This window comes from Gossypium arboreum, chromosome 4 (genome assembly GCF_025698485.1).
Source record: "Gossypium arboreum isolate Shixiya-1 chromosome 4, ASM2569848v2, whole genome shotgun sequence".
NCBI classification, from domain to species: domain Eukaryota; kingdom Viridiplantae; phylum Streptophyta; class Magnoliopsida; order Malvales; family Malvaceae; genus Gossypium; species Gossypium arboreum.
Genome location: NC_069073.1, coordinates 81414642 through 81424633, shown reverse-complemented (window position 1 = coordinate 81424633; position 9992 = coordinate 81414642). Strand labels below are relative to the sequence as shown.

The following is a 9992-nucleotide window of genomic DNA, read 5'->3' as shown; positions in this document are numbered from 1 at the left end:
CTGTTTCGTTCTGTTCAGTTCAGTATTGTTCTACTCTGTTCCATCCTGTTCTGTTTTGCTCTATTCGATTCTGTTCTGTTTGAATTGCATTGTTCTGCTCTGTTCTGTTTTCCCTTGTTCTGCTGTACTACTTCTGTTGGAACCTTTGTGATACTCTAGATCTGTTTGGTACTGGTTATACAACTGTTATCAAATTTTTGTGTTACTATGATTTATATATCACATTCTGTTTATTTGTATTTGAGTTTGGTTACATGCGGTGCTTGGTGACTCACCCTTTTGTCTTACTTTTATTTGTCAGGAAGGCATCTGATTTAAGATCGAACGGCTTGCGGGAGCTCGTACTGTTTTGCACTAAGATAACTACAATTTAATCCTTTGGATTTGTAATCTGTTTTGACTTGTCTTATTTTTCTTTTTATAATATCGTTAGTATCTGTCAAGTCTAAAACAAAACTATAAAATCATCTAAACCAACTAAAATAAATTTCTGGTTTTCAAAGTTAAAACTATGAAAAGAAGTACATTTTTACTACGTTGGTGTAACTCTGTCCAAATTCAACTTAAACTTCTAGGTTGGGTTTGGAGTGTTACAAATTTTCTAAAAAAAAATTATTTTTTTCTAATTTTATTTTTCATATGCATATTTAATCATATATATATATATAGAATATTGTTTTCCTCTCCTGTCAAAAGAAAATTTCAATATAATTGTAGCTAAAACCTACAAAAACATCCCACGACAGTTAAATATGCCAATGTTGTTGGCTCAGCTCTCAGTTTGCTCCCTCAGCCTCCGTCACAGCATTAGCAACGTCCAAAGTATAAGCAAAACAACTGATAAAAAATAAGCTTTGTATATTGTACGAGAAACAAAAAAAAAATCAATTAAAATGATAATTTTAAAAATATCAATTAAAATATTAGTTTATTAATAATAAAATTTATTGTAAATATTAAATACATGAAATTATTTTTTATTTAACAAGGGCAATTTTGTAAAGTATCATTACATTCACTTATAAATATTTAATGAACCAAATGTGATAATGTAATTTTTCTAGAATTTTAATCAATACATTTCGTTGTAATAATGTAACTTTCCTTTAGACAAAAAAATAACTTTTCCCAAATTTTAATCAATACATTTCAGTATATACTAAATGTTGTACAGTAAGACAATTACATTTTAAAAATTGCATTTCATTAGAATTATAATAGAACAACACGAAATACTATCTTATAATTATCTTGAGACTATTAGAATTTGTAAATAAGAAATGTTTTTAATAAAATATTTTAATTGTGTTATGCTACAAGAAATAAGATATTTTAAATAAATACTTTTTCCAAACATGAAGAGCCAAATTGCAACTTGTTTACCTATCTCTACATATATATATTGCTTTGTTTTCTCCTACCTCATAGTTGTTGCCAAAAAAGACCCAATCCATAACCACATTTCAAACACTTCCAACCCACTCAAATTTAATTTTGCAAAGAACAAAAATCAAAATAACCTACTTCAATTCATTCAAATCCAGCCTATAACTCTGAGTCTGCTCCATTAACTCAAAATAATTTTTTTGTCAACTCTCGAAATGAAATGATTTACTAAGATAAAGTAATTTAATAGTATTTTTGTATGGTTTTAAGTTCGAAAGAAAAAATAATGTTAAAAGAGTTTACTCCTCTTTAAAAGAGTTTAACTTCAACTTTATATTTAATCGGGATTCAATATGATTTGAATACCAAAAGTCAAGCCCCCAGTCGTCTTCTTAATCCATCAATGGGGTCCAAAGAAAGGGCAGGCATTAATGTAATATTTGAATGTTATAAGGGCATTGCCATAATCACTTTGTTTAAATACCAACAAATTAACACTTCAAACATCCTCGATTCAGTAACTCAACCTTTCATGATAAAAGTCTGTTTTCTATTGCAAGCAACTGCAAAACAAAACAAAGCCATGGGGAATTGCTTAGCTCAACAACAGAAGCTAATCAGAGTTATGAAAACTGATGGAAAAATCCTTGAATATCAACCACCCATCAAAGTTGAACAAGTTTTATCAGACTTCCTTGCTCATGCTATCTCTGATACATTCTCTGGCTTCCACCATTTTCAGCCTGATGCTAACATGCTCCCCGGCCACCTATATTACCTTGTACCTCTTCCATCAACAGCAATCAATAAGTGCAAGGAAAAGAAGGTACGGTTTTTGAATCCAGAAGTGAATGATGATGATAAAGGAAGCCCTGGTGTCGTAAGAATTAAGTTGATAATCACTAAGCGAGAATTGCAGGAGCTGATTCAAAAACAAGGAGTTACAGTTCAGGATATGGTGTCTCAGATACACAAATCGGATGCTATTGGTAACAGCGGAGGGTGGAAGTGGAAGCCTGTTTTGGAAAGTATAGATGAAGTAAACTAGTAAAGCATATCACTCTTTTAGCTAGAATTATCTTAAATTCAAGTATATACATATACACGCATATATGAAATATACTGCAACAATGTCACTACACAATATATGATGCTCCTTTACGAGAATCAGCTGACAGAAAGATGAGTACTCTTGAACCGAATCCATGCCCTTTGTGAACATCCATGACTTTGTCGTGTTTGACATCACTTAAATGGCTTCTACCACTCAGTTAAACGAAGCAACGAAGAATATCGATCACTTCTGCTTAAACTAAAACAAAATGCACAGGTCTTTATTACCAGGTCTCAGACACAAAGAGCTAATTACTAGTCGGTAAAAACCCCGATCAAACAGAAAATATTCAAAATCTCAGCACCCTTTTATGTCAAAATAAGAATCAAGGTTCATCAATGGAGTTCATATTTCACCACATTGTAGGTAACTTAAATTAATATGTTCCACAAAAAGAAGTGATTACTAGATCAAGTCTCACCTGCCAAGTCATTAAAAGAACATTTCTAATAGCCATCTCACCATAAAAGGAAGTTTGAAAAGGAAAAATGGAATGCTGGCAACTAATGTATCCTTTAGAGCCTAACCTACCTAAAACAAGTCTAGTTATATTTTCTGCGGTGGTAATTATCAGGGTTATGGTGGTGCGTCTACTACTCCACCCATGATAGCATTTGTGCTTATTGCTCATAATTAGTAGGCAATGCTTTCATAGACTGTTAGGGCAAGTCAACTTGACCCGGTAAAAGAATTCATTATCTGGTGCAGGAAAAGCTTAGGGGAGTTCGCTTTGGTATGTCTAGAAGCCATGAATCATGATACTCTGGCATTGGCCACATTTCCAACACTAATCAAGCTCTCAATTTGCTTCTTCTAAGAGCACTGGTTTCTGAAAATAAACCTAAACTATATCATGAAAACATCAATAGCTAATAAATCATAATAAAATTTAAAATTTAAAAACAGAAAGGTTCCGAAAATGAAGGTAAAATAGAATTTGATAAGATGTGTTCCATGTCATTACCACACTCTGGAAGTTGAATATATTCACAAAATCATTTCAAATCATCATAAATTTTTGCAACAAAAAATAAAACGTTTTATGAATGAAAGACTAAATGCTTCTAACCATGGTCAAACGGATGTACAGAGACATCAACACAGATAAATTAATACATACACACCGTTGTGATAATAAGTAAACACAACCCTATTTTTCATTTAAACATCCAGAGCATGTCAAGCAAAGAGAAAAAAGAGCCCCAAAACAAGCTAGGAATAACAGATGCGGTACTCCATGAACATGCTTGATGATCAGCCGTCTTAAGTGCCTCATTCATTGGAAAAGGCATGGCACCAAGTTTGCCATACATGGCATTTTTTAACTTGCTGAGCCACAACTATTTGCATAGCGTCACCTTAGATTTAGCTGATAGCTCTTTCCTCATTCAGGGTATATTCAGAATATTTGTAGGATTCAAAGTACTGATTATAGACACTTCTGTTTCACTTTATCATGTAGGTGTAATATATGTAATTTAGACTCTTCATTTTCCCTAAATTATCCGTGTTTGACATCTATATCAGAAATATATTTGAACACAACATTGGAGAATAATCCTCCAAATATGTGGAAAAAGTTTGGAAAAGAATTGAGCATATTAATGTCAAATACAGACCTATATCTTACCCATCAAAAAGTTCAATATTAAAAACCCAAAGATAGTCTTCTTCCACTAAAGAGGGTGGTCAGATTTTGAAACATCCCCACTATTAGGCCTGCAGGGAAAGGTACAGTTAAGATACAGACTTGGTCTCCAGCCTAAAATGATTTTTATATGAATAAAATATATTTTTACACTACCACGATTGGTTTTCATAGGTTTGGTTTATAAGCGTAAACAGTCCTACCATGGGAAGAAAATGAAGTTCCCACCCAGAACTCTTTTAACAAGATTTAAAAGAAAAGCAGTGGGAGAACTGTTTAGAAGCATGATGACTTCACTGAAAGCTTTAAATGTTGTGGCCATTGGGCAACAATGCATGTAAGGACCTCCATTTTGGAAAAACAGAACAGAAAAAAGAAATGAGAAGTGAAGAAAACAAAAGGAAGGTGAAGATAGCAGCCATATCGAAATTGTCTATTATTTATTCTTCTGCTAATTTTCTGGGAATTTGGAATTTGGAACACTTAAACATAAGTAAATGCTCCTTCTAAAGTGAACTAAAGCATATTACTATCGTACCACGAATTTGGTACATAGCGGATTACTTTGTGGTTTGCATTCCACAAATCCTTTTATTCTGCAGTCCAAGTAACCCTGAGGGTGCATATGGATCCTTAAAGAGGCACACCGAGTATGGTAGGGGTGCCTCTAATCAAGGATTCTAATGCACCACGAATCTGACTTCAGCTTTATCACTTTCTCATGTCCAAAAGTAGTTCGAGTCCCAAACCAAAAGAGAAGGAAGCTAATTTTCTAGTCAAAGTGCATCTCCGAATGTTGTGGAACTTGCACTGTAAACAGTCAGTATAGAACAGTTCAGCCACACCGACTGTTTTTCATTTAAAGACATTACGATCCATTGTTTTTAGAAAAGAAATTGCAATGTACTGTGACATATATGAATCAACAGTTCGAGATGACCAAAATCCAAACAAAATCTGCATTGTAAAACCACTAACCATCAACTTAGTTTGCTAGTCTTCCACTACTATATACATCAGTAGTTATGTCTAATTGAGTTCCAGAAGGATAACTGAATAAATGTGTACAATCATAGAGATGGATTGGTCACGTATACCACCAGGCCAGGCAAATATTAAACAAGTGTGTAACTGAGTTTACAGGGAAAACATTGCATATTCAGCAAGCAGATACCTCAGGGTTCTAGAATTCATTATCCAGAGCTATTCTTTCTTCTTTTCTAGTTCCAATGCTATCTCATTACGGCGGGTAAATGGAAGCGTAAATGGTGGATTGTACTGCAACCAAAACTATGGAGCTATTTTTAGAAAGGTATTCCCAGAAACAACTTATTTAGAGGCTGACTTCATTAAAGATAATTAACTACAGATCTGACCTGTGAAACTTCCACAGAAGTACCTTCTTTAACTCGAAACCCGCTGTCATTTTTCAGAGCATCTCTTAATCTCAATTCCCTTCGTTTAACTTCTTCATCAGTGACAAAACCTGGTGCAAGAACATGATCATAATTCATTAACAATTTTAGTTCGGGGAGCTTCACAGTTGAAGCACATAATTTACCAATGTCATGCTTTCTTTTTTCCTTAAATTGAAATAAACCGTAGTTTTATGCTCTAAAGAAAAAGATTTTACACAAGGTTAAAACGATATTTTAAAATTCGAGGGTCACTCCAATAAACAGTTACCTGCAACTATTTGAATCAAAATAAAAAACTGTTTGACAATATGCTTGGAACTTACAGATGACAACTCATAATTGTATTATCCATTAAAGTTTGCAAATTACTTGGGAAATCTTAACCTGATTCATTTTTGTTTTCTGATGCCTTCGACTACACAGAGGCTAAGAACAAACCTGAGAAAGCAACAACTGCAACTACTTTCCTTGGCACCTCCTTGATCCTCACAGAAGGATCTTTAGGTAATGGCAGAGTGGAGCCATACTTGGATGGCATGACAAATGACATCTGCCACTTATCTTGATTTTCCACCTAGATCATAAGTTGTCAAACAGATAAGAACCAATTTAATGAACAATTAATTATATAGGACATGAAATAGTTGTAATGCATTGCAAGCCAATACAAAAGTAACTATGGACCAAATTTATAAACAACTAGAGTTTCAGAAACCCTTAAAAAGTTAGAGCATGCAATCCTAACACAAAAACTTACCTTCTTCGTTATCACAGATGTTGTCATTTCCATCCTCTCCCCATCAGATCTAGTCCTACTTGTAATAACAGGGGTAGTCATCTCCATTTTCTCCTTACTAGTATTCTATAAGCATCAAACATATAGAATAAGCAAATTAAAAGAGATGATTATAGAAAGAAAATTTTCCAATTTAAAGCAGAAAATCTAACTACCTTACCAAACAGGTACTCAGCTAAAACATTGAAAGACTGAGATGAACCATTAAAATCAAATCCAGTCTTCCCTGGCATTGTTGTCTCAGCTATAAAATAAGGCTGTAATAACAATCCTAATTCTCTTTAGATTGTACATAGTAAATATTAAACTAAGAACAAACCCAAAAGTTAAATGCGTACCTCTACTTCCCTTATCTCATACTTGTCTGCCCTATTCAAAACCTTAAACCTCACCGTCTCAAGATCAGGGACTGCACCAATAAGTCCATGTAAAAGGAGAAAATGTCAATAAAACAAACTAAAAGGTAAATACTTAGAGGTGTACAAGAGGTGTCCCAGTCACAAAGCAATTTATTTTTGCTTGCCCAAGTCTAGCCTAAGCTGATGTCGTCCTCAAGTTCGGTTAGTATTTAAAAATAGGATAAAACTACCTTATTACTAACCTAACTATTAATATTTTTCTTTTTTATCATCTAACTATGCAAAGTTATAAAATAGTCACCTAATTATTCAATATTTTCTTCAATAGCTAGCTAATTGTAGCAGCTTTTAAAATTGACATAATAGCAACTTTAACCCTCAATATTTACACATTATGTAATTTAATCTTTTTGCAGTTTTATTTTTTTTATGAACCTTCTACCTAAAAAGCCAAAAAAAACTTATCAATTAAATTTGATTAAAAATATAAAATAAAATAAAAAATTAAAAGTCTAAGATAATAATTTTCATCTTTTATTAGTTTTTTAAATTATCTCTCGATGTCAAAATAAAGACAAAACTAAAAAAACAAAAACAAAGTACACCTGTAAATGTTGAGGCTAACTTTTTTAATAATCAAGATTAAATTGACATAATTTATAAATTTTAAATATTAAAATTATTATTATGTCAATTTTAAAAGTTATTGTTAGCCCACTGGTGATAAAAATGATGAAATTGAATAATAGGGCAACTATTTTTAACTTTTTCATAATTGGATGACTAAAAAAAAATACTACCAATGTAACCATTTTATAATTTTTCATAGTTGAACCATCAAACAAATTTTATTTATAGTTGGATAGCTATTAGTCAAGTTTACACTTGAAAATATTGAACATACATTTTATATTATTATTTATTAAAATGGGACCTATTCTGGATTACAGAATCTCTACCCAGCCCTCGGAACCATAAAGGGTTTAATATTTTCGTACAATTTTTTTTGCCGAGTACAGTTCTACTATTTGTCCATGAAATATTCGCTACATCTTCACAAATTGCAAGGCGTTCATTAAACACTATTAATCTTGATGCTATAATTGGCTAACATGAATGACTTAAATCCAATACAAAAAGTAACCTGCCATTAGCGCTTCCTCCAAGTTCTGGCTCTCAAACCTCTTCGGAAACACGTATTTTGCAGTCTCTGAGGCCAAGTCCATCAAAACTACAAGGAAATTATTTTGAAATTTAAAATTAAAAAATCTAAAGAAATGAAATTTTGGAATATTTGGAATTCGAAACTGAACATTTACGTCGTTGAGAGACAGAGGAAGCTTGAGAAGCGAGAGCGAAGACAAGGGAGATTCGAGCTTCGAACGCAGACATGGTTCGTCTCTGCAGCGGAGCTAAGGTGGTTGTTGTGTTCACCGTCGGGGCCATAGACTTGAGGCAGTTGAAGGATGGTGGGTTGATATTAGGGGTTAGGGTTGAAGAAAGAATTAGGGTTCTGGCAAGAGATTGAGCTGCCATCGATGGCTTTGAAAGGAAGCAAATGCTTTCTTGGAGGTCGAAATTATCTGTTACAGATTGTTGCGTTTAATTTCAGCCGGAAAGAATATATATAAATTATATAAATAATACAATTTGACAATGAGACGGTTGGAGTTTTCCCGGTAAGGATTAGACCCATGAAAACAAGATACTAGATTTTTCTCTTTTAACTTGTCTAATCGGATTAGCGTTTTTAAAGTATGCATTAGTATAATATAATAGAAGGATAAATTACCAATAAATGCCGCTTTTTTAAATTACCAAGGTAAGTTAATTTTTAAATATTTTCAGAAATAGGTCAATTTTGATAAGAAAAATTTTAAAAAACACTTTTAATCGGAGGTGATATTACTTATTAATGTGAAAATAAATTTTATAAAATAGATCTTTATATGGATCCAAAATTTTATTTATCTTATTTTCTTAAACAATGTGGAATATGAGATATGTGTATATATAGACTCATGAATAGATTTGCAACTTATTCCAAACAATGTGGGGTTGCTTCCTCTTTTAACTAACAATATAAAATTAAAAGCTACATTATATTTTATAATTTTTCTTCTTATAAAGTTTAAAATTTTATTGATAATGTAACAAATGTTTTCCTTTTATGTTTTAGTTTCTTTTAGAAAATTTTTACATGTCGATAGTTGTATTTATATTTTACATAATTTGTTATTAAGGTTTATTTTGAATAAAAATTTAGTTTAAAGTAATGTGTTGAAATTCATTACAATTTTAATCGTGATGTCAATTTATAATATTATTTTTATTTGTTTAGAGTATTATAAATTTTAAATATTCTACACATTAATAATTCATTTATATAGTATTAATATTGTACTCACATCATTTTATTGTTTAGTAATTTGATATAGAGATTTAGGTTTAAATTTAAATTCATTTTCTTAAAACTAATACACATGGCTTATACGTTATATAAATATAACTAATACAGATTATATACAAAAATTTAATCTAATTTTTCGAATCGTAGAGTCATATTTTAATATTAAACAAAGCATAAATGATTTGCTTGCTATTGTTAAATTTCTTTGGCTCATAATTTTTGTTACTAGTCTTTGGAATTGCAGGAAAAGAAAATAAAAAAAGGGTAAATTACAACAACAGTCACTCAACTTTGGGGTAGCTGACAAAACAGTCACCTAGATTTCATTTCAGTCACTCAACTTTCGAAAAGTTGCAAAACAGTCACTTACGTTATGAAAAAGTGACAAAATAGTCACTGATTAACAGTTTCTGTTAGGGGGTTAACGGGAGCGCTGACATGGCAAGTTAACTAGTTGATGTGGCCAGTTAGTTGATGTGGCCAGTTAACTTGCCACGTAAGACGAATAGTCAAAGGGTCAAACAAAAAAAGAAAAGATGATTGGCCAGAATGATTTTTCTTCTCATCTTTCTCTTCATCTTCTTCTCCCTCAACCTCTTTCTCTTTATGCTTCTTTTATTTTTTCTTGTTCTTCTCTCTTTTCTCTTCATCTTCTTTCTCCCACAATAGAACAATGGCTACAAATCAGGAGCCACAAAAACAGTTGCTGAACAACTCCATGCCACCCGCATCCCTGAAAAACCATGAGATTACTATGCACCAATGGATGAAGGATAATGACTAGATGAGACCACAGAGGCACTGGAAAATCTAACCCACTTGCCCGACTTTGATTAGATGACTGCCTAAAAACATGCAATT

At 32.2% G+C, this 9992-nt stretch overlaps 2 protein-coding genes across 8 annotated transcripts; one reads left to right on the top strand and one right to left on the bottom strand.

Moving 5' to 3' along the window:
- Window positions 1–1897: 1897 nt before the first annotated feature.
- Window positions 1898–2588, top strand: LOC108457831 (uncharacterized). The gene has a single exon (XM_053027311.1). It carries the CDS (start codon window positions 1919–1921, stop codon window positions 2432–2434), a length of 516 nt encoding a protein of 171 aa, XP_052883271.1. The 5' UTR covers window positions 1898–1918; the 3' UTR covers window positions 2435–2588.
- A 2411-nt stretch (window positions 2589–4999) lies between these two features.
- Window positions 5000–8476, bottom strand: LOC108457829 (heme-binding-like protein At3g10130, chloroplastic). 7 transcript variants are annotated; one of them, XM_017756988.2, is made up of 8 exons: window positions 8041–8474; window positions 7866–7952; window positions 6701–6771; window positions 6518–6619; window positions 6324–6428; window positions 6005–6140; window positions 5525–5634; window positions 5000–5438 (listed from the first exon to the last, which is right to left on the bottom strand). In XM_017756988.2, the coding sequence occupies exons 1-8, from the start codon at window positions 8255–8257 to the stop codon at window positions 5352–5354; spliced, it is 915 nt and encodes a 304-aa protein (XP_017612477.1). In that variant the 5' UTR covers window positions 8258–8474; the 3' UTR covers window positions 5000–5351. The 7 variants fall into 7 exon arrangements, with proteins under 7 accessions (XP_017612477.1, XP_017612479.1, XP_052883268.1 ...); XM_017756990.2 differs by having other exon boundaries at window positions 5548–5634; XM_053027308.1 differs by having other exon boundaries at window positions 5000–5426; window positions 5548–5634.
- Between the last annotated feature and the right edge of the window lie 1516 nt (window positions 8477–9992).

Bases quoted from the DNA above. Each gene is read 5' to 3' on its own strand.
- LOC108457829 (XM_017756988.2), bottom strand. From the start codon at position 8,257: ATGGCAGCTCAATCTCTTGCCAGAACCCTAATTCTTTCTTCAACCCTA. The intron at 6,772-7,865 runs GTTACTTTTTGT...TTATTGGTGCAG, and splicing joins GGAGGAAGCGCTAATGGCAG to TCCCTGATCTTGAGACGGTG. The intron at 6,620-6,700 runs GTACGCATTTAA...TTGTTATTACAG, and splicing joins ATGAGATAAGGGAAGTAGAG to CCTTATTTTATAGCTGAGAC.
- LOC108457831 (XM_053027311.1), top strand. From the start codon at position 1,919: ATGATAAAAGTCTGTTTTCTATTGCAAGCAACTGCAAAACAAAACAAA.